General features: G+C 37.5%; 1 protein-coding gene across 12 annotated transcripts in view; it reads right to left on the minus strand.

Annotated features, from left to right (window-relative positions):
• LOC103719549 (uncharacterized) overlaps positions 1-24720 on the minus strand; it is a 69193-nt gene that overhangs the window by 32639 nt on the left and 11834 nt on the right. For 5 of the 12 annotated variants that reach the window (XR_016395743.1, XR_016395741.1, XM_089923917.1 and 2 more), the window contains exons 3-12: positions 22643-22717; positions 21398-21476; positions 20923-21021; positions 16115-16179; positions 15868-15957; positions 13598-13687; positions 13383-13469; positions 13057-13140; positions 9460-9579; positions 556-584 (exon numbers count right to left, since the gene is read on the minus strand). Coding sequence is in view for 9 of the 12 variants with exons in the window: in XM_089923917.1 (XP_089780043.1) it covers positions 556-584; positions 9460-9579; positions 13057-13140; positions 13383-13469; positions 13598-13687; positions 15868-15957; positions 16115-16179; positions 20923-21021; positions 21398-21476; positions 22643-22717 (818 nt within the window). In the remaining 3 variants the exon portion in view is untranslated. Of the gene's footprint in view, positions 1-555; positions 585-9459; positions 9580-13056; positions 13141-13382; positions 13470-13597; positions 13688-15867; positions 15958-16114; positions 16180-20922; positions 21022-21397; positions 21477-22642; positions 22718-24720 lie in introns of those variants that run through there. The other 7 variants (XR_015987916.2, XM_088723429.2, XM_088723435.2 and 4 more) reach the window with 5 other exon arrangements.

Genomic DNA, 24720 nt, shown 5'->3' on the forward strand with positions numbered 1-24720 from the left:
AAGATAACCAAAGCCTTAAACTAGTAATAATCAGTACACAAAATACTGGCTGAATAATACAATCAGCTCATGATGACTCCTGATGCAAAGTCAAATGAAGGATTTAAAAAAGAAAATATTGTTACATCATGTAAGCATACAAAATGCAAACACATATCCAACATCTTCAACGAAAAAACCAATATAGTATTTAATGTTTCAAACCTATGCCTTGGAACCTGGGATATTCTTATAATAAATTAGTATCCAGACAATCATAGAAGCAAAAAGTTCAGGTTTTAAGTTGATATGAACCCGCATGCTTGATTATTGTCAAAATCAGCCAGCTCAATTTTTGAAACAACAAACTCAGCAGCATTATATTAATCATCAGTGATTCAAGTTTACAAGGATTATTTACATTGAAATTTAAAAAGATACTGAAGACAACTCAATGTAACAGAGAAATGAACAGTGGAAAAGGTATATTACCTAAACCTTAAACTTATTCCATAATTTGCATGCTTCTAATACTTATATGCCAAAAGGGAAGAGTATTGGGTATTTAAGACGCACCTACTTCTCTGCGTTGTATTTCCAATTTCCTGCCATGGTAATCAGTCATTTAGAAAATTTTTAAGAAAAGAAAAAGAGCAATCTGCTTTACAAGCAAAAAAGGAAGGGAAAAGAAAGGACCAATTAACAATTCTAATAGATCAAAAGGCTAACAGGGAATTGAGAAAAAAAAAGAAAGAAAGAAAGAAAGAAAGAAAGATACACAAGATCAAAAGGAAGATTTGAAAAATACATGAAAACTAATACATCAGCTAGATACTGTGAAAAGTGGTGGTGTTTAATGTTCTAATAAATGCTAAATTTCAAATTGGATTTTCTATAATGTGATGACAATGTTATTGTTAAGCTAACAACACAAACAAGTAAAGAATTTATGCTCATGTTTTACCAACATAAATGCAACTAAAATTTTATATGAATATATATTCAGCTATTCCCTGAGGCCAACAATGAATATCCTGGTGCTCTATCATCTCAACAAGACAAATATTTGCAAGAGGCTCTTGCATTGCTAGGCCTTTACACCCAACATGGAGGGGAAAACTCAGGCCATATAGGTCTGATATGTCACTGAAGTCATTTACAACTAATTGAAAACAATAAGTTGCCATCATTTACAACTTGTTTCCTGCTAAAGGAATTAACTGCATAAAAACCATAAAAATGAAACATTCAACTCTGTCAAGTGTCAACTATAGGCATTATTAATGTCCATTCAAGCATTGACTTCTTTTTTTGTTTCTTTCACCTATGAAATTCCCACAAAAATTTTCAAACAGAAATCAAGCTTAGAACAATTACCTTCCAGCAGAATTTACATATTAGATAAAGTATGTTTATCATGTAATTTAACAACCTAGAGTCAGGTGGTCAAAATGCAGAATAGATCATCAGACATATGAAGTTCAATTTGGGGATTGGCTAGATCTCAGTTTTGGTAGATCTTGAAGTTGGCTGTAAGTTGTTTATCAATATCAGATATATTACAAGAGTATGTCAGGTACTATAGCTGAATGAATCTCCAGCCACTCCGTTTACAACATCAGAATACACAAACCAATGGTTAATACGGAAAAGACACAAGGTGAGCCATTGATACTCTCAACAAGGCAAGGTTTACGCCACAATGCTTTGGGCATAAGCCTCATGGATTTTGGAAATGAATTTAAAAAAATTAAGAAATATAGTATGAAGATAAGCTATATAAAGGATGTTGGTGTTATTCTTGAACTCAGTCACAATATTTGCTGAAGAAAAGATATTTCATATGCCAAGTATAGAATAAAACATCTAACATAGTTTTGGAAATTTCAATCTACATACATCATGCAAAACAATATGAAAAAATGTCCATCACTTCCCTTCCATTGGTTGTGGAAATAATCAAAGCCAAATATTAGAAACACCCAATGTCTGTCGAACAGGGCCGAATCGCCCGTAACGAGCCAACCCGGTGCATGACTAGGTCGATTCGCCAGTGGGATTCGGATTCGAACCCAAACTGGTTGAAACCAGTCGGAATTGGTTCCGAACTGATTCTCCGTCTCTTCCTCTCCTTTTATATGATGGAAGAACTGTTGGAAAGGCCTAAGAAACTTCTCAAGCTTTCGTTCAATACTTCTTCGAACCTCCCCACCCCTCCGGGGCCAAAAACACGACGATTCAAGACGATTCAAGAAGAATCCAACCCAAAATAAGATATGCTTTACCTCTCTTATCTCATTTTCTCTTTTCTTTCAAAGCCAAAAAATTCTTCAAAATTTGCAAAATAAGAGAAGATCATGCCAAAAATTTTTATTTTGGCATGATTTCATGATGTGTTGTAGATCTATGGATGATCTACACAATCCCACAAAAATTTTTAGTTTACGGATTATATATAATTTTTAAAATTAAAAAATATATTTGTGGACTAAAAATTTAAAAAATAAAATAAAATTCAAAAAAAGACTATAAAATCATCAGCTTATTTAGAGGTATGGAAGCTACTCTCCAGCTAAATTTTATGTCCATTTATTCAAATTTTGACGAGATCATGCACACAGCGGTTTAGGCCTAAATTAAAAAAAATTGAGAAATAAGTAGCCTTTGATGCATGTCTATAGGCCTAGAAAAATATATGTAGGATCCATTATAGGGTTCTACATGGATATGAGCTCAAATTAATTTTTTTAATATTTATATTTAAAAATTATTTTTTATTTAAAAATAATTAAAAATATATAATTAATACCAAAATTCTGAAAAATTAGTAGTACGTATTACATACTTCAGAAGTATTTTATGAATTAAAAATATATTTTTCTGAATTTATGATATTTAAACATATTTTTAATTTAAAAATTATTAAAAATATATAAATAAATCAAAAAATATGAAAAATTAGTACTATATATTAGATAAGTCAGATGCATTTTCTAAAGTAGAAAATATTTTTTTAATTATACCAAAATTTTACTAGTTTTGAATAATTGATAAACTAACATACTTAATAAATCTGCAGGAATAGAACCATCAGGGAAAAAAGACCAAGGGCGTGATTTGGTTAGGATCAGGGACAAATGCTCTCAAGTCCGCACCACTGAGAGTGCAACTAGTGCAACATAGAGTTCGAGAGAAAAGGAGTAACCAGATTGAAGCAGTACCTAGCCAGTGGTTATCCCGATGTATCTATGTGCCGAAAATTCTCATAGAAGGTTCGGCAGTTGATGAAAAAGTACTTTACTGATTTCAGAGCAGCAAATTAAAGAGCTGCCAAAAAGAAGGCAGGGTTGGACCACCGAGCGGTACAGCCACCTTCCTATCACTTTAAGAAATCAGAGGAGACGTCCACTCTAGATGACGAGGCACAGATCCAGACTGACATTCAGACGAGCCTCGATGATCAGTGGCAACAGAATGAGGTGGCCAAGCATAGGGCTCGATTTGGGCCCTCACACTACAAGTCGGGCTCTGGTCTACGATCAGCAGAGCAGATCCAGCTCACACTACGAGTCGGGCTCCGATTCTGCAACTAGTAGGGCAAATCCAGAGTTCAGGAGGACCTCCGTTAGGGAGGTCGTGTAGGTAGAGGCGGTGGTCGTATTGCATCTATACTGGAGGCTTTTGGTAGCAAAAAGCACTGTACGAAGTGCTTCAGGTCGTGGACAATAAAAGGTACCCCCAGATGGGCTTCTTGTATCATATGATGGAGAAGGCAAAGAATCAGATCAGAGAGACAGATTCGACGCATGCCCAAGAGTACATCGACATCATTGAGCAGCGGTGGGACTGCCAGATGGGTATGGATTTGCATCTAGCAGATAAGCAAGAATAGTAAAAATTAGACGATTCCTGTATTTATACAATTTTACTAAAATAATTACGAACTTTATCAGCAGCTTACTACCTAAATTTGAGGTTCCAGTATACCGTACTTGGAATCAATATGGATGACGAACTTCTAGTCGCTCTGCGTAATGCAATTTACAAGATGGAGCCTGATCCAGAAGTCGTGACTTTGTGTCTAGAAGAAATAAGTTAACTTAAGTGACATGCGTGAGTTAACTCGTATCTTCAATGATTAATATATTACAATATAGTTCTTTTTTACATACGAAAATATTTAAAGAGAGCATTGACAGCTTTGGAGTCTCGGCAACTGTCGTAAGTAAAAAAGTATGAATACAGATATATTACATATCAACGATAACTATTATCTGATGTTAGATGGTTAATAATATGATACTAACTTACATGTAATTTTCTTCAATATTTTTGCAACTGAATGATGGATTCATTTTAGTTTGTCTGCGAGAAATCTTAAACAGCTAGCCATCCGAATCCTCTCCCAAACGGTCTCCTCGAGTGGCTGTGAGCGCAAATGGTCCACCTTCGCCCTCATCCACAGCAAGCAGAGGAACTATCTGACACAGAAGCGCCTCAACGACCTTATATATGTTCATTAATCACTACAATCTGAGATTGAGGCTGAAGTACATTCAGTAGGAAATGGAGCTAAAGTACACAGATCCGATCCATAATGCTTTCGTTGGTGATGAGGTTGATCCTAGATCGGATGGCTTGTGGGCCAGCAGCAGGAGCCGGAGCTTGATGAGCCAAGATCGCCTTCATAACCGATCAGTTTTGTAGCCAGCAAAGCTAGGGTCAATGCAGGGCAATGGGCAGATCACAACATTCTACATATCCTTCCAGCTGATCAGTCACAGCCACCAAGGTCATTAGGAAACTGGTCATCCCATGACTTTTTATCTGAGGCATCCTTCTAGAGATATGATCTTGAGTTGCTTGGACGAGACCACCATGCTACCCAGTCAACCCAGTCAGAAGGGTGACATCCATCCTCCCAACGCAGCCAGGCAGAGAGGGGAACAGAGTAAGTAAGAAGCTGCTTAACATAGCAAAAAAGAAAAAGAAAAGGCATTAGCGGTCCCAATGGAGAGTGGAGTCAAGTCAATCAGATTCAGAGACCAAGAAGAGCAACGATGACATTTCTGGTGGTTATGGATCTACTGGCTGAGGGAGTAGAGAACATAAGACGACCGTTTATGAGAAAACCGCAGGATGTCTTCGATTCACCGATGAGTCCCAGTTTACACATGCTACACAGGATAAGAACCATGGTGCATGATTTGGAAAGGCCCATAAGGATACGATTGTATATTGAAGACGCGCTCCTCGAGATCATTCAGGAGGACACGGTGCAGCTATAGATTTCAAATCGTATACTAGATTCTATTATCCGCAGCCACAGGCAGCCTATGATCCATATGGATATGGATAGGGATATGGTGCGTTTGAGGCATCGTCTTCTGGTGGCTACTACCCTACGCAACCCAGAGTATCTTACATGTCAGATTTTGCTGTCAACATATTCGAATGAGGCCCTCCACACCATATTATCAACCAGAGGATACCTCTCAGAGTCCGAGCTTCAATAAGAGATCCGAGAGTGGTTATAACTCAGAGTGTGTTCCTTATGGGATGAGCATACAAGACTACGACGCTGCTTGTTTAGAGAGGTGGGTTGATGTGCCTCCTAATTATGTTAATGATCCGAATATCTACGAGAGGCATCACCACTCGACAAGATTTTAGATATCGATATGTATTTTGTACTTTAAATATATGTAATTGATTATATTATTTTATATTTTGTATCTCATTAATTGATTTTAAGATATTTCATGTTGCTTCTTGTAACATGCAACATCTCACTAATTATTTTTTTTATCATTTTAAAACAACAAGTTGCATCATTTAGGTTATATCAGAATTATACAAACATCAAAAAATATCAGGAAACATCAAATTATACTTAAAATCATTGAAAAAGTTGAAAAAAATGATTTACCAATAAATCAAACCTAAAAAGCATTGAAAAAAAAATGTTGTGCCGGTTCGACTCATATCTTCAATGATTAATATATTACAACACAATTCTTTTTCTTGGAAAAACTTCTACTAGATACTAAATATCAGTTATAAAGTTGCCATACAATTGGAATCTGATAACGTTGAATGATTTGATGGTTAGATTTGTCAATTCAATGAAATTTAACAATGCATATGAAATTTAGGCAACTGTCTTATAATAACTGGTTAGCCGCACAGCTTGTGAACATTTTTGCATCAGATAATAAGAACTAGGTATAGCTTAGTGTTTGCACTTCTCCTTAAGGAGGTTTTGGGCTCAAACCAAGGTATGCTGTGTCGATACTAGGAACTGTACCAGTTGCCTAGCAATTAGGTATGTACAGTATCATGCCGCTCCGTTCCAAGCCATACCAACAAAGCTGAGCCGGCGAGGGAGGGGGAGAAGGAGAAGGAAAGAGATGAAAAGAGAGAGAAAGGGACGAGGAGGAGTAAGGCTGCAAATGGGTCGGGTCGACCCGAGATCCGACCCGACCCGATCCGTGTAGACCCGACCCGAATTTTAGGACCCGCGGGTCCGGGTCGGGTCCTAAAATTGGACCCGAATCATTTTCTGGGTCGGGTCTGGGTTTACCGAATGGATCCGACCCGACCCGAATGGACCCGAAGAGAGAGAGAGGGGGGGGGGAAGCAAAAGAGAATTTTTTTTGTGTGTGTGTGTGTGTTTGTTGGGGGGGGGAGTAGGATTCAAGCTTGGAAGGATAGCAACAAGCATAGGCTCACAGAATCCAAAGGAACCTCGGCCTGTTAGGATTTTCTCTCGATCTATTACACTGTTGATACCTCTGGTGTCTCGGTAGCTGGCTTTTTTTTTTTACCTTCTGTTTTCTGGTTTTTGTTTCTTTTAACTTTTGTAGAGAGGAAGTGAGGGAACACTGAACTGAATATGGGTCGCGCCAGTTTTCTGCAATGGAAGTGGATTTTGGAAGAAGGTCTGGGATTTTTTTTGTCCTCGTGAGAGGGGAGCTGGGAGACACCAAGTTCCGTCCAATCAGTCATATAGATAAAAAATAGTGTGATATGAAATTTGGCTTGTAGACCGACTTAGTTAGTAAGTCATGGGTCATTTGTTCTGACTGGAGGTCAATTGCAAGTCATGGGTCACCCAGCACCTCATAATTATGATATGACCAAATTAGATTTGTCCAAATTTTTTCCTAAAACACAAAAAATGGACCCGATCGGACCCGAACCCGACCCGACTCGGATCCGAACCCGATCCGGACCCGACTCGGACCCGACCCGATCTTCAACCGGGTCGGGTCTGGGTCCAAAATTAGGACCCGAACAAAAAATCGGGTCGGATCAGGGTCACTTAGGACCCGACCCGACCCGACCCATTTGCACCCCTAAGGAGGAGAGTGATAGGGAGAGAGGGCTTTCGAGCCCTCGTCCTCCATTTTCCGACTTAAGAAATTTAAAAAAAAATAGGGGTGGAGACCCTATTTTATCTGGCCCACCACTAATAGAGGATAAGGGACAAGGGCTCGAAAGCCCTCTCTCCCTCCCTTTCTCGACCTCTCTCCCTCTCCCTCCCTCTCTCTTTCTCTACCTCTCTCTGCTTCTCCATCTCCCCCTCCCTTGCCAGATTTCTGTCACTAAGGGACGGAGCCATGCCGGTCCACCCTCGGTACAGTTCAGTACGTCCCAAACCGAACAGTTCTGGGTGGTACAACATTCCTTGGTTCAAACATTGTGAAGTGTCTTCCAAGTGTTTGTCTCAGGTAATTTACTCAAAGAAAAAGATAATGCAATTTATTTTTGCCAAATTAAGCTTCATTAGCACTTCAAGCAAGAAAACCTATTCAATTTAATTGGTGTTGCATTGAAATATGAACATGACCAGAAATATGCTTTAAAATTAACTCACATCAAACAAAAAGATCACAAAAAAAAATGATAGTTATGAGCATATATAGAATTATATAATGTATTGAATGTGTTATATGTTTTGTACAATTCGTAGAATGTTTACCACCATGGCAAGCATTTATGTGGGAAAAAAATCTGAAAAATGGAAATGTTGGGAGATCTCTTCATAGTTCAAAAACAGTAAAAAGAGGAGAAATTAAAATAAGTTCATTAATGAAAGGTCAAAGGGGGACCAAGGAAAAACAAAGTGATGTTAAGTGGAATAAAAAACCTGAGATTGCTGGGACGTGCAGCAAAAGACAACTTGAAACAATTTGTCCTAGACAGGTTGCTAAAGAAAAAGGCAGATTCACTTGATGTATCTAATGGTAACATTAGAGATGCAGTGCTTGCCCTAATCAAATGTCTTAAGGGATGTCTGCATTTGTATGGTCATGCCATTTGGAGATTGTGTCGCACCATCTGGCTAATAGATTTTGTCCCACAAATAAATGGGGTTCTCATTTTTGTATGGAATACAGATGCTTTCCACATCTGTGGGAACTTAGAAGGTTTGCTCCCTTGTTTTGGGAGCTTAAATTGCATCACTAATATGGTAGATCTACATACCCACGAACTAGCATTCAGATTTGAGTTTCATGGATGGCCACTCAAATCTAGAGTAGCCTTAGCAGGAATCTGGAAACGAGAGGGTTGACATCAAGCTGAGAGCTGATCAAAAAACTTCCTCAAACTTAGATGAATCACATCAACCGATTAAACCATGTAGAGACAGTTGAGGATAAAGGATGCAATTAAAACTCCCAGAACAAGAACAACAAACATATAAATCTAGTAAATACAAAGCATGTGAAAAAATGTATAAGGAAATAGAACATTCCTTCCCATTCCTTTAGTAATGTCCCTTTCATTTATTAAAAGGAAAAAAGAAATCTACGCAAGGATTGTCTACCCCGCTTCAGTGTTTAGCATGCATCAACTATGAAAGGGAACAACAAATATAAATAAACAGTAAGTATGGAAAAATGTTGTAGATGAAGATACAACAAGATGCTAGAGACAGTAGTCAAACATAAAGCATGGCAACAAGCAGCTGACAAAACAAGTATTCAGTTCTTTTTCTAATAGAGAATATAACCGTAACAAGTCATTAAATCCATAGGAAGAAAACAAGAAGCTTTATAAATTCAAGGAATTGGGAAAGTGAGTGATTTTCAAGAATATAATCAAGTGATTTGACATAGCAATAACATAGTACATTGCTTTGCAGATTCCTAATACCAAGCTCTGCAGACTACTATTTAATGATCACAATCCATATAAGAAATAAATCACAATTGAGAATTTAGCATTAAGCTTAATTTACAAAAGCCCATTAAGCTTCAGAAGAGGCAAAAACTGCATCCTCAGGGACTATATATAATACCCTAATAATATCTGAGGCTTGATTAAGATCTTAAAAAAGAATACCTAGTTTAAGTGCCTCATATTTTCTATCATATTGATACTTATATACAAGAAAAGGAGCACCCAGAAATTGATCAGAGAACTGAGAGGGAAAAACTTGTAAAACAGAACTGAGAGTCAAAACCAAATTACCTCTTGCACCAAATCTTTCAGTACAGAATGTGTTCCAGAGAGAATTTCTTGCATATAGAAACTCTGTATTTTTTCAGCAAGCCCAGCAACATCCCCCATTAACGCATATGCATCAACTGCCTAAAGGGAAACATATTTTCAAGACTTGCAAACAAAAATAGAAATGAAATTCAACTCTTGATTAACAAGCCCTAAAATTCACACTCAGTAAGCTCGAAAGTTCAAGCAAAAGACAAAGATCATAGTCATGTTGAAGAATAGTAACAGTGACCCACATAAAAACCACAATGTATTATTGAGCAAAATTATCACAGATGATTGACATGTCCGGATCCATAGGTCAGAAAAGATGTATTTGTTTCAATATTTACAAACTTGCAAATACTGTGATTTTGAAAGATATCATGAAGCAAAACTAGATTACAACCATGGTCATAGTAATTTAATTGGACTCTATAAGAATTTCAAATACAAGATTTACAGGTAAGAATTCATGCAAATATATTAATATTGCCTCTATCCAGTGAAGCTCCCCCTTTGGTGTCTGCATAATTGAGTGTCCTTGGGGATCAACAACCACCACCAATCCTATCAGTCAGACTAAGAGAAGATGGCATCAACTGGAAATATAACTCAAGTATGCAAACTGCATCATTTAAATAGTCCTAACACATTACAACACAGGAAGAATTTTTAAACTAACAGGCAGTTACAATGACTTACATGCCTGAACAAAAAAAAATCCCTGGTTCTTCTTGTAGCAAATTATTCATATTATTATAAACTTATTTTGTGCATTAAATGGTTTAGTTGATGCACATGGTAAGCATGTTACGCAGTGTCTGCTGTGCTGGTACCGAGCCCCAGACCGGTTGCCCGGCGGCACGGGTCGGTACGGGCCTCGCCGTGCCGTACCGGGCTTGTACCGACACAGTAGAAGAGGCGGGAGAGAGGAAAAACAGAAGAGAGGAAAAGAGAGAGAAGAGAGAGGCCGAGGGAAGCCAGCGAAGAGCCAGCGGAGGGCCGGAGAGCCGCCGTGCGGAGGAGGTGGAGGCTGAGGAGCCACCGCGCGGCGGAGGGGGAGGCCAGGGAGCAGCCGCAGAGGAGGCGAAGCCCCTATTCCGCGGCTCCCCGACCTCCGCCTCCACCGGCCGGCCTCCACCTTTCTCTCTCTTCCTTTCCCTCTCCCTCCCTCGCTCTCTTTCTCTTTTCCTCTTTTTCCTTCTCCATCTCCTCCTTCGTCACCGGTCTCGTTGTCGTTGCCGGAACCATCCCGGTCCGCCGCTGATACGGCTTGGGACGCCCCAAGCTGGATAGTTCGGGACAGCTTCGCCGACCATGATGTTACATATCTTTTTTTTCTTGTCAAACACAATGCATCACAATATGCATCAGAATATTGTCCACGGCTAGAAGCAATGACGCGATGCAATATTCTGGTCATATTTTTTTAGAGAATCTTGTTTTTTATTATACGTTTATATCAATGAAAAGATATTAATCTATATATATAGAGTATGTGATAGTACTCAATGATTTCACATGTAAACATTCAAATTCAAGCATATACATATGGTTCTGTACACTTTAAAAAAATGCCAAAGAAAGGTAAGATAGTGTCTTATAAACGAATATGCTTTGGAAAGTAAATCATGTTTGTCGTCTCGATACCAGACCCATATCAGTACTATGTTGGTACAATGTCAGTATGCCAAGTATGGAGGTCAGTTCGGCGTATGGAGAGTCAATACCCCCCCCCCCCACCAAATCTCGATTCAATCCAATGTGGTACGATATGCCGCTATGAGGCAGTATGCATTGGTACAACGATCCATTACAGTTCCTAAACCACTAATAACAAACATAATATGTTATTTACTCTCCTAAAACATAGGAATGTGTCTTTATATGAACTCATTGAACACATACTATCTCAAATGTCATATACATAAAGCAGGCATTACGCACTGCATACAGATGTATATATCGAAAATCTAAAAGAGTGCTTCTCAAATTTACCAATCTGAAATATCAGAGTATCTCAAGAAATGCGGAACCGTCTCAAACCGGACGGTTCCGCCCGTTTCGAGCCGTACTGGTGGCTTACCAGTACGATTCTGACTTTGAAAACAGTTCGTTGTCAGAGCCAGAGAAGAAGAGAAAGAGAGAGCGAGCGGAGGAGGGAGGAGAGTGGCCGCGGACGCCCGCGGCCTCCGCCGACCCTCTGCGGGCATCCACGGCCGCTCCTCCCTCCGTCCCCCACTCGCTCTCTTTCTCTTCTCCTTTAGCTCCGGCTGGTTTTCTCTCTCGGTACGAGCCCGGCACAGCCCATACCGATTCGTGCCGCCGGACAACCGGCACGGTGCCCGGTACCGGCATAGTACACCATGGAGTATCTCATTACATCTTATGCATTACTAAAAAAGTAAAAACAACAGTTAACTATTCCTATTTAAGCACATCACATCAATTAATACAATCAAAAAATATGGTCATGAAAAGCCCTAACTACAAGATGAAGCAGGTTAAAAAGAGTCACTAAATGTAATTTAAGTGATGTGTCTATCACATAATGTCAAAAAAGAATAGGTAGGTGATGTTTGGGAGGTCTAAGGATGACTGTGGTGAAAAGTGGGGGTGGGGAGGGGCAAGAAGTAATCATTGGAAACAGGCAATCTTGCACTAGATAGGCAAAAGTATATATGTAAATGATTTTGACTGAATTAGATAACTAAATTTGTTCAAATAACAGTCGACTTCTTGCCAGCCCTACTCATAGGGGCAGTGTGATACTTCTTAGAGGACACTGTAAAGCAAAAGTATAGATCATTAGAGTGAATGTGATTTTGTAAAAAATAAAACAAATTTTTAAAGTGCAGCCTTCATTTTAGACAAATGTCGTAAAGGAACAGGTAAATTGCCAAATCTCTCAATGGAAGGCTCTTGACACCAACCCTGAACCAAACTATTGAGTTGATGTTGAAGATTATTTGAACTAATATAGGACAGCAAAAGAAATCTAATTAAAGCCAAGTTGTCATATAATCATCGCCAAAATTGTCATGCAATTGCATATCCTTTTTCAAAAATCATATAAAAGTTGTAGGAAATTGGAGCCAATCCTTAGCTTAAGGTTGCCAATACCAAGTAAGATTTATTTATGAGTCATTTTGTGTGTATTCATATAGAATTTTCAGTTAGAAGAACAACCTAAATTTGGGAAATCCATTATTCTAAAATTCATTAAAAAAGTTCTGCACCTTCCTTCTCCATTGCTGCAATGTCTATCCTCAAATAAACTTTTACTATTGGGAAAAACACATCCTATTTTGCACTTTCATTTATTGAAATATAAATATATAATACAACAATTTACTGGTAAAAAACAATAATATCAATCAAATGCCCTGCAAGATGAAGGGTAAGGAAAATAATTTGTTCAGCTTTACACAAAATAAGATAAATATGTGATGAAATGTAAGAGTGGTACTATCTTATATGTATCATAGAATAAAGAACAACCTCAAGACTTTAGACACAGTATCCATTTAAACAAAAGAATGGTGAGTTTCTTTGCCAACAGATAGGAATACTGACAGTTATGTAGCTTTCCTCCTTGAACATCTGGCAAACTCCTAGTAAGTGTGAATCCAGCTTCTGAATTGTCCTTGCTAACCAAGCCTGCAGGTATAGCAAGATTAATAACACAAACTATTACAATTGTAAGTCCTAGCAATAGGAAAACAAAGATGGAATTAGTATAAAAAAATATACGAATGAAGAAAGTAATACCAGATTTAGTTTCTCCCAATTTAAAATACAGGAAATCAAGATTTAATTGTGCATATAGGAAAAGCACAGAGATTCCTTAAGTACTAGCAATCATCTGGCAATGAATTCCTCTAATGAAGCAAAAAACTGACCTCAACACCACATCCCATTTCTTGAATAGCAGAAAGTTCTGAATAGTTCTCCAAAACTTGCAAGTACTCTGGTAATAACTGAAATGCCTGTCATAAGAGGCGAGCAAGCCACAAAGAGCATGAAAAAACAATTGTCCCAAAAACTTGTTCCATTGCAAGAAGCATCTAAAAAACTTAATTATAACCAACATAGAAAGAAATATATTAAAATATACCAGAAAGTAATTTCCATTCTCAACCAGTGCTTCAAGTTCCATTTGCATGTCTAATGCATGACGAAGTTCTGTAAGAATTGGAAGCATGTCCTGCATTATGCCCAAGGATATACTTAATACTTATTCATATACCTTGAAATATTAACCAGAGATCAGGTCACATCTTATAATTGATCACCGTCAACTTTAAAGCATAAGCTGCAGACCCTGTCAGTAGATGATTTATAATCTTTCCCTAGAGCACATGACATACATAACCATATAAATTATAAAGATTTGAGAAAATAATATGGAATATGGATAAACAATAGTGATGTCGTAGAGGAAGGTGTTTGATGTTTGTTATGAGAAGATAGCATAATTAGATGGAAAGCCAAAAGGCCTTGAGAAAAATTGCATAGAAGTAGTACTACAGGCACTTCAAAAGCAAAACACTTGCAACCTGCGACAGGGGGGGATTGGAAATAGACACGGAGAAAGGATAACAATGCTAGTTCATGGAGGGAACAAGATATAAGGCAATATGTGAGTCATAAAAACACGGGCATACAAATGCACACATGCATGTGTATGTTCTTGCATATACAAAAGTATATGCAATCACTAGAACCGACATGAACCAGATGGTTTGGCCGATACCGAACCGGAACCGAACCAATGCCAAGTAAAAATGTTTCAGCACTCTCGCTCGGTTCGCTTAATAACCCTCCCTAGGTTCAACAATTCAAAAGCCTTCAAGGCTCTCTCTCTCGATGAACCCCCCTCTTCGATGTGAAACCCTTGTTCTGCCCAAGCCATCATCTCAATTCGAAGAAGGTTCCGGCGAGTCTCTCACTCCCCCTCTCCTCCTCTCTCTCAGGGTCTTCGTCGCCAAATCCGGAGCTCTCAAAGCTCCCCATTGACAGATCTGGCTGATCTCTCTCCCCCTCCCTCCCTCCCTCCCTCTCCTGATTCCTCTCCCCCTTCTCCCTCTCCCTCCATCTCCTCCCTCTCCCTGTTTCGATACGCTCCAAGGCCGTACCGTAATGAACCGATCGCCGACCAGCCGATATCACTCCCAATACCAGTTTGGCATATGTTGATATGCATGCTTTCACGCAAGGTTCGCCGTACTGGTACCGGACCCCGTACTGATGTTGCACTAGATAGGCGTACCGACATTGGCATACCGGTACCGATACCCACCAGTACCGGTACAGTATGCCCAGTATCGACCGGTACCGACTGGTACAGCATACCATGTTTCATGCATGCATTCACCTATTAAAAAAAAACATGCCACATACATTAAATGGATTACAAATATTTGAGATATCCTAGTCAAATAACTAGTGGAGTGTCCTTGCTAATAATCAAGTCGATGGATGCTTTCATATTTATCATAAATGATATACAATAACACAGTTAGTATATCGAGTGTCTCAACTATCAAATTAGACGTGCATATACCCTACCTTCAAAAAAACAAGACTATGAATGCATCATAAACTAAAAATGATATTACATACATTGTATATACCCATTTAGCTGTATTCAAGACAAGCCACTTAACTATGATCATCAAAATTTACCAAAAGATGGATTTGATATTCTTTTGGTGTAAGGATTTAATCTGTGTTACCACATCACTTAAACATAACAGGATTTGGTAGCAGGCAAATCACAATCCTTCAGTGTCATCTGATGCTGCAAAAAATACAAATCAAACAGGCTACCCGTGAACGCTAAGCCCCAATTGAAAATGAAATTCAGCTGGAGACAACTGCAATCAAGAACAGCTGAAACATCTATTCCCATCCATACAAGAGAGGATTAAATACAGAGAATGTTTAAGAAGGAAAGAAAAATACCAGTACGTGGTTCTTTTTTTTTTGGTTTGGGGGGGGGGGGGGGGGGGGGGGGGGGGATTGGTTTAGGCCAAAGGGACAGGTAACATTTTGTTTGGTTCTCTTTTAAATGCTTGGTGGGTATTAATGGCATCAAAATTGCTTGTAAAATAAATGTGGTGTTATTAGAAATTATAGCCACAATGTTCTATGGCTCGGAATGATGGGCAATATAGAGGACCCAAGAAGATAAATATGACAGGAATGGGAATGTCAAGATGGATGTGTAGTAAACAATTGGACAGAATGTTGCAAATGAGGAATGGACATGATACTTTGCAAAGCACCCTACATAGAATTAACAAGCATATGGTTGGAATCTTCTATGCTATCTAAGAAACATAATACCAAAAAAAGCAATCTGAAGTCTGATAATATAGTTACCAATAAAGCTTGTTTCTTTTTCGAATGCGAGTTCACAACAAGATCCCTTGAGACCTCTTGCATTGACGAGGCTATATGTCTTCTCCCATTCTACAAGTTCGACCATAGGGATTACATTGGGGGAAAACAGAATGAGAATTGAAGTATTAGAAAGATCAAAGAAGGTTTTTAAGAATGTATTTAATGATTATATGTAAACACTTATTCAGAATGTAATTCTCTGCTAAGAACATTATGATAACCTTACCATGCAGATGACATTTGCAACTTTCAAATCTTGCTCCAACTCCATCACCAATTGCATCCCCTTCACTGATCATAAAGAAGCACTATATAGTCAAATATTACATTCAAAGTTGCATGATGAAAATCATGGCATAATATAACCATAAAAAAATGAATTTGGATAACATCAAGTATGCAACAAAAATTGATATTTAATCTAGAAAAATGGAAAGAAAAGTAAAATGTAGAAAGTAAAATGTTTAAGAGTACCATTACAAAACTAGGATTCAAAAAACAAAACGCATTTGAAGAACATAATGAGGATATGGCTCAATTATAGCACTTACATTGTTGAAAGGCTCAAGGAAAGAAGAAAATTACAAAGGCTTATCTGGCTTCTCAGAAAATAAAACAACATAGCATCATATGTAGTTGGCCTACAATTACATATCGCTCCAATTGATGGTCATAGGTAATTCGTCTAAATGATGGACTAAAAATATTGTAGCAAGCTGAGTTCTACTTCAAATGTAAGCAAGGAGTGAAATATCGCATGCTGGTAGGATACAGGAACGGCACTAGCATGCTACATACTAGGCCTTGCTGTGTCGCGCTAAGATGTGCAAGTGCCTGTTACACATTGGCCTAGTACCATGCCAGTAAATTGCAAATAGCATGGTTTGCTATCCCCAACAGTACTGCCAAGTACAGAGCATACGGTTTCATACCGCACCAGTTGGGTGCCGAGACTTGAATGCCGCATGTACCAAGTGCCAATATTTAGGTATGCACCACATAAGACACCAGTATGGTGTCCGATACCACGACTCCAAACCTTGGCCAATACCGTGCCACTGTTACATGCCAATAAGGAACTGGCATCATACATGTCATGTCGTACCATGTTGTGCCAACCAGTGCTTAAAAGTATGATTTTAAGGGTTGTTGAATATGATGAATAGCGTGGATCTTTGATTTAGATAGCATGCAATTCTTCGCTAGGGCATAATTACATGGCTCATAACCTAGAAAGGTATGGGATTTGAGATTGCAAATATCCAAAATTTGGCAAAAGTTCAGGAGGAATTCAAGAAAGCTCAAAAATCAAAAGTGAAAGTAAGAGATATTATATATATCTCGAGTCGAGCAAAGTCATCGTCTTTCTGCCGATCCGCTTTTCGGAAGATGAGCTCGATTTATGGAAACACTCAATGCAGATGAAGCCTCTTAATCTCGGCCTTTCCATACTTTCTCGATTCGCACTTAAGAAAAGATTAAGAGAAAATCAATGAATAGAACAAAGTAAGAAAATTCTCAAAACAATCCAAGAAATAACAAATATCACAAGTAACAATCATATGTCTTCAGAAAGCCATATAATCATGATTTTTATTTACTTGGTATAAACTTAAGAAGAAAAAAATTATGGAAAAAACAAATAGAGAAATTTTGATTTAATTGAAAATCATGTCTCATGCACATTAAAGCGATCCTGTATATAGCCATATATCCAAATATGCATGCATATATATAAATATATATGCTTAATATATATATATATATATATTTATGGATATTCTGTATATATACACGTATGTGAGTATTTGCATATATTTGTAAACATGAAAAAAGATTTCATAAATGTTGTTTTTATATATAAATACACAACGATATAATCAAGGTATGTTGAACCTTATTTTTTGTTTGTTTTTTTTTTTCGTCCGCGCGTGCGCGGGGCCGCGGACAAGCACGTCTCAACTAGTACCGAACCCGTACCGTACCGGTACCGATGCTCACCGGTACGTCGGTACGGTCGGTCCGGCGAACCTTGGATATAATATTTAAGAATATGTGCATCTAAAAGTATGTGCATGTGCATATATGTGTATGCATTTATCAACATATGTTTTTGTATGAATTTAATGTACATATATGTATGAGTTCATACGTATTCATATGTATGTGCTTATATTTATGCGGGTTCCAACATGTGTGTTGTGTCTACAGAGGGGTATGTGGGTGTGTGTGGGTGGATGTGCGCGGGGGCTGGAGAGAGAGAGAGAGAGAGAGAGAGGAATCAAGCTAGAAATCTTCATGAAAAATTGAGCCTAAATACTGTCAATTACATGATGGACCATTAAAATTTAGATTGAAAATTAGGGATCATGTTCTACAACATTTAAAATACTTAAAAAACATAAATTAGTTTTCTTCTGGAATTTATTATTTAAACAATTGGATGGAAATAAAAATGAACTTTTTATGTAAGGTAAATTAATTGATATAATGTTGGTTTGTAACAATCAAAGAATTTCCATCCATACATGTTTTGAATAGCCCATCATGTATAATTTTAACATAGCACAACCAGTACCAATCATTTAATGACCACTTGATCCAAAGGTAAGAAACCTCCTAACATTCAACTTCTGATTTCTAGGCATTTTTGATGTTGTCAAGATCAACTGTGTGGACCCCATATTGAATGGCTGAAATATAACTTGCAGTTACAGGATTCAGACCCAAATTACATCAATAGAATTCTAGCCCATATACCAAAGTCCACCATCTTGGTATCGGACTTCGTACCAGTGCGACACTAGCACAATATCAGTACAGTACAAAATTTTTTAGGCATACCAAGCCCATACTGGGTACCGGTACCGAACCGAGATAGTATGGTACGCCTCGTACTGGCTCAAATTCAGCCCAATTCGGGCCGATATGGCATACCATGCCATATACTATTGTCTATGTGTATGCATGTGTGTCAACAGCAAGAGTATTCATGTATCAACAAAGGAAAAAAAAATTAGCTAGTAGGATTGAAGCCCTAATCCTATTAATACAAATAAATGATAGAAAGTTTAATTTGAGGATCCACCCTGCTGACAATAACTAGAATGCACGCAAACAAAAAGTTAAATACTTTGGAGCTTTTTTACCGGTGCATCAAGTGGACGCAAAATGGATGGAAGTTTCGTGTAATAACGTATAAAGTATGCTATATAACTATAAAATTCAAATCATCAACCATACTAAATTTATATACAAATAAACATTTAGAAATACAGAGAATATACTAGATTCAAAATCATAAAGACGTGCTATTGTACAGACAGGAAGGAATAGATTCCAAGTGCATTTTAATTTTATGGTGATATAGGGGTTATCTTCTTTTTCTTGAGCGCACTCCATCCATGTGGCACTCTAATGATACAAAGATTAAAGTCAATTATTGAAGAAAAGGAGTGATACTACATAATTAAGAGTTCATTCGTCAGTTTCAAAACCAGTAGGTTGAAGATGATTGCAAAAACAATAGCAAAATACAGCCTGCTTGTCAGCATAATAATAACATAGGTACTTATAGAAGACTAGAAATGTGCACACGTGCATACACATCCCATTCATGAATATAATTATTCTTCATTTATATCTAAGTATTCTCCTTATAAACACCCATCCCATATACGAATACACTTCTTCATTTGTATTTAAGTTATCTTGTGTATCTAAAAAGGTTAGTTTGCCTTTCGATTGACAGTGCTAAAAGAACATGCAATGTGGAAATTTTTATAAAGTTATTTTTATGCACTAATAATTTAACGAAATATAAGTATTAATATGAATTTGGCACAAATATGTTGCTAATTCTTTAGAAACTAGTTAACATGATGCATCAACCAACCTAGTAACATTATGAAATGGAACATTTTAGTGCTTTTGACGAGCATAATTTCGCATGTATATGTTTTTCTTTCTTTTCTAAGATACCTTCTAATAGAGTTTATTGCATGCAAAGTAATCCTTACCAATTCTTTTATAGTTATATCAAGTAGCCAAAAAATGTTATTTGAGATATGCAAGTTGCGTTTAAGAATTTGAAGGTTAATGTATGCCTCGAGAACCCCCAAGCATCAATCGGATTAATGATGATCACATAGTTGGATGGTTATGATTCAGCTATAGTCCCTAAAAGCAGTGAGGGAAGAGTGTGCTTGAAGAATTTAAGATACATAGATCTGCTTACTCTCCACCTACTCTCTAAAACATCTCAAGCACTGCTTGTCCATGCTTAAAACTTCAACTTTTAAAGCATCTCCTGGCCCTGAACACACCCCTAAAAAATATTATATAAACCTTTACTTAAATACATTTCTTAATAAACTATTTCCTTTTCACCCACCACCCCTGAAACCCCCTAATTATTCTTAAATGACTCTCAACCAACCAGACACCATCACCTTGCAAAAAAAAAAAAAAAATACATGCATCATCTCTGGCTCCTTAGAAAACCCTCCATTAACCACCAGCCCCTTTCACTCCATTTCTTGCATCTTTTCTGGGATACATATTTAAAGCCCTGCTTCGCTTGATGACTTCAATCCTTATAACTTACATATGGGAACAACTTTTACAAATCAAGTTAATTTTTTCCTATCTTCTTTAATAAGATATTTAAAAAAGGAAAACATTCAAAAAAGATGCAAACGTAATTCTCTAGTGAGTCAAGGCTGAGTTGTGAAAAATCACAAATGCAATAAATATATACAGGGAGATGAATGTCTATGTGTGTATATTCATATAAAAAACAAAAACATTTTTCGTTTTTGACCATGTATTAATCATGCCAAAATTGCCAACACCTAGTTGGAGAAATTTAATTTGTTTTAGTATTACTGAAGCCTACCTCATGACTGAGGAACAAGCATCATGAATAATTTAGCACAGTCCACTACTATGGTAAGTCCTAGAAATTTCAAATCAATATATATCTGATAATTATTGAGAAATTGCATAGTCTACAAAAGTGAATTCATCTTTTACCTTTGCATTCTTTCATTGCTAAACAAAATTCCCATTCAAGATCAACTATAAATCTGACAAAATGATACAGTCTCCAGGACTTAATTGGTTCACATAAAGCTGTGTAATATGATGTAGGGAATAAATCAGATAACTGCTCCAGGTAACCACCGTATACAACAGTTATTAATAGGACAAAGGAAAATACTCTGTCAATAAAAATATACTGTATAAGATAATTGAAATTGGAGGATTTGCAATATGCATTATATCTCTACACTCAATGCTGGTGGTGCTTGCATCACAGTAAAATAAAAACATAATTGTCATAGATTCTAAAAAAGGCAACTCTTCTTTTCTGCAGAAAATATTTGTATAAAAGTGGGTCTTTTGCTACTGAAAACAAACATGAAAATCACATTCAACAGGCACTGACTTAATCAGATATAATAAGATATTTTTATTCTTGGCTCTAGCTTCCAGATTAGAAACATACCCATCTCTTCATGATGCTCCATAACATGACGTGATAACTGTTCTGCTATCTTATCAAGCTGGGCCAATCTAAGAGTGGACTGTAGTAACACATGACTAATCTCATATCAAGAAAAGCATTTTCACAAATGTTGAAAGAAAGGACTTTAGCATAAATAATAAATTCTTAGTTCTTGCTAGCCATGATACATATAAAAGAAGACCAAAAAAGATTGAAATATGACAAAAATTACCAAAGGAAGATCAGGTGCATGCTTCACAACTCAAACAACCATATCATATATTATAGGGAAAATTACTGAAACACCCTCTCAGCTTAGGGTCGAGTTTAAAAAGTTTCAATGTGGTTCAATGTGGTCCCAAGCCCCATCTGGCATCCAATGCTATTAAAATGCCATCATAAAGGACAATTATGCCCACAAGAATAGCTTATTTATCAAAAAATGCCTTCTATTCTCCTCTCATCCCTCCTCACTCCCTTGACCTCCTCCTCCAACACTTCCTCCGCATCTCTAAACCTTGTCGTCGTCCTCATCCTTCCTCTCTATCTCTCCTCTCTATCTAACCCGTCCAACCTGAGCCTCCATCCACTCCCACCACCTCCTCTTCCAACACGTCCTCCTCCTCCACTATAAATCCTGCTGCTGTCCTCATCCCTCCTCTCCATCTAACCTGGTCCCGAGTCGCACCCAATCCCCACCAGCTCTCACCATCTCCTCTCTAAACCCTACCATCATCCTCATCCCTCCACTCCATCTAACCTGATCCCGAGCCCCACCGGTTCCCACTATCTCCTCCTCTTCCAACACTTCCTCCTCTCTAAACCTCCTCATCCTTCCTCTCCATCCCTGCTCATCTCTTCTCCCCAATCCCCCTCTCCATCTAAACCACTCCTCACACTAGAAGTCTCACATGACCATCATAAGATGGCATCCCGTGAGCCCAGGTAAATGAAGATGGATGACGGGACCACACTGAACCACTTAACTAAATTGAAGGACCACTTTGAAACCTTTTAAACTCAAGGACTATTAAGTAAAGCTGGCCCTATATTATAATAACATATTCAACTGAATCTACGAGGATATTCACACGATCTTAACAAGGAAAGAAAAAAATTTTGGAGGAAAGGAAAACCCAAAAAAAGTAAAGCAGTAATAATAGTAACATTATACGGATGAAATAACTATATAGATGAAATACAAAATAAGTGTAAACATTCACCTTAAATAGTCTATATACTAACCTTCTGATCAAAATAGGTAACATCATTTTCTTCAGATGGAATATTTTCCAGAACATGCCTCACTGGATCAAAATCCTGGAAGTAGATGATTATGGAAATTGAATTTGAGAAAATGTGCAGTGGTAACAGAAATACCAACATCATCAAGGTAATATCCTGTTTTTCTTCCTTAGAAAACAAAACTGTGAAATATCAGAATGATGAACATAAGCAAGCGGTGGCTGTTAACAGAAGATAACAAAAACCACATCGAGATATTGCAGTAGATGCTGGAACCAATTTAACTCTCATACAAAGCATACAGAAACCTGATAATACCGATAGAAGAATATTGAAATTTAAAGTGTCTGGGCATAGGGATTCTTTGATTGGCTGTGAAAAACAATATAAAGAACCAACAGCAACATCAAGCAAAATAAAATAAAACTCATATACATGTAGTTTCACCTCGCAGCATGGTGCCAGCAAATGCAACCGTCAAAAAGGAGAATGACAAAATACCATGCCCTAAGAGTCAGCATCAGCAACTGTTACACTTATCTGTCTCTCAACATGGATCCATTATTTTTCCTTCAGATACAAGTAATAAGCCCATACTTCCAATTATTTAATATGTTCCATGGTTATTTATAAACTAGAGTCATTTAACCAATCTCTTTATTCTCAATTCAATTTCTCTTAATCGTGTGCTTTGTCCAACACATGTCTAGGCCCATGCAAATAGTTGGAACTTTCATTTGGACCATCTTCACATTCCCCTCTATCCCTCTATAGAATACCTTTCTTTCATTTGCAGTACTACCAACTTTATTTTCCTCTAACTGCTATATGTTGGCCATATATCTGCATCTGAAATCTGAACTCTGCTTCATACGACTTTTCTAAGCGAGTAAGCATTGTATCTTTTCCTCGACCAAACTATAAATTCCAGGTTAGCAAAGCAGTTGACATCCCCCTTTCTCTGATAAACAAGGTCCTCCACATCTTTCAATCTATTATGTGGTATCATGCACCCTCACCTCTTCAAAGGTTAAATTTAGAATTAGGTCTGCTTCATAGACAACCTGATTACCTGTGTCCTCATGCATCATCAACCTGAAGTGTTGTTGCAGCTATAGATACTTGAATGCTAAGGCCTACAACTAATTCGGCAATCTCCATCAAGTCCTCTTTCATTCTGATAATGCAGAAGCATCTCTCACATTAAAGTCTGGCATTGTTGACACAGTACATCACCTTGATAATCATGTCCTGACACATACATTAAGTAGGGTTGTTGAGAGATCATCATTACATTCTTGAGACTACTCATGCACATATAGTTGGGGTCCATGCCTCACTTTCTATATCCTTAAGCTTCTAAACTTTATCAAACTTTGCAACTACACGCCCTTTATCAATCTTCAAGGTGCTTGTTGAATAAGTATTTACTGTTCTTACACTTGTGATAACCCTAGTACCTACAGATGCTTGTTCTTAACTAAAGAAAAGAATTATAGGATGTTAAAAAAAAAAACACTATTCTTAACAAATGAATGAACTCATGTAAGAAAATTCAGCAAAAGCATCAGAAGATTCTGTTTAGAATCTAGGGTGATAATGCTGTCATATATAAATGAGCATACATCACCAATCTTGCAAAATTAAAATTAAATGTTTGTGGCTCACCATGACAATTATAATAATTCTTTGTGGATTGCATTAAAAAGCAGAGGGAAAATGCCATAATTTACATTTACCCAATAAGAATTGCATTAAAAATGAGAGAAAAATAAAAAATAAAACAAAATTTTCTACACACTAAGATATAAATGCTCAACATGTCCCATAATTAAAAACAAGAAACATCTCCAATCAAGGTTTGTGATCTCAGTACCGGATACCATACTAGTATATTATCAGTTCAGTATGGTACGGTCGGTACGGTACAGTACAAACTCCATACCGAAATAGCCATTGACCCCTTTTTCTCACTTTTTATCACGATATCATCTGAAACTAGATGACACGAGTCGGTAATGGTATGCATCCCAATACAAGGCGATGCCTCTTGGTTCGGACCGTTACAAACCGCTATG

This window comes from Phoenix dactylifera, chromosome 6, assembly GCF_051530095.1.
Source record: "Phoenix dactylifera cultivar Ajwa chromosome 6, Ajwa_hap1_PhDact_Kaust_v1.1, whole genome shotgun sequence".
Lineage (NCBI taxonomy): Eukaryota > Viridiplantae > Streptophyta > Magnoliopsida > Arecales > Arecaceae > Phoenix > Phoenix dactylifera.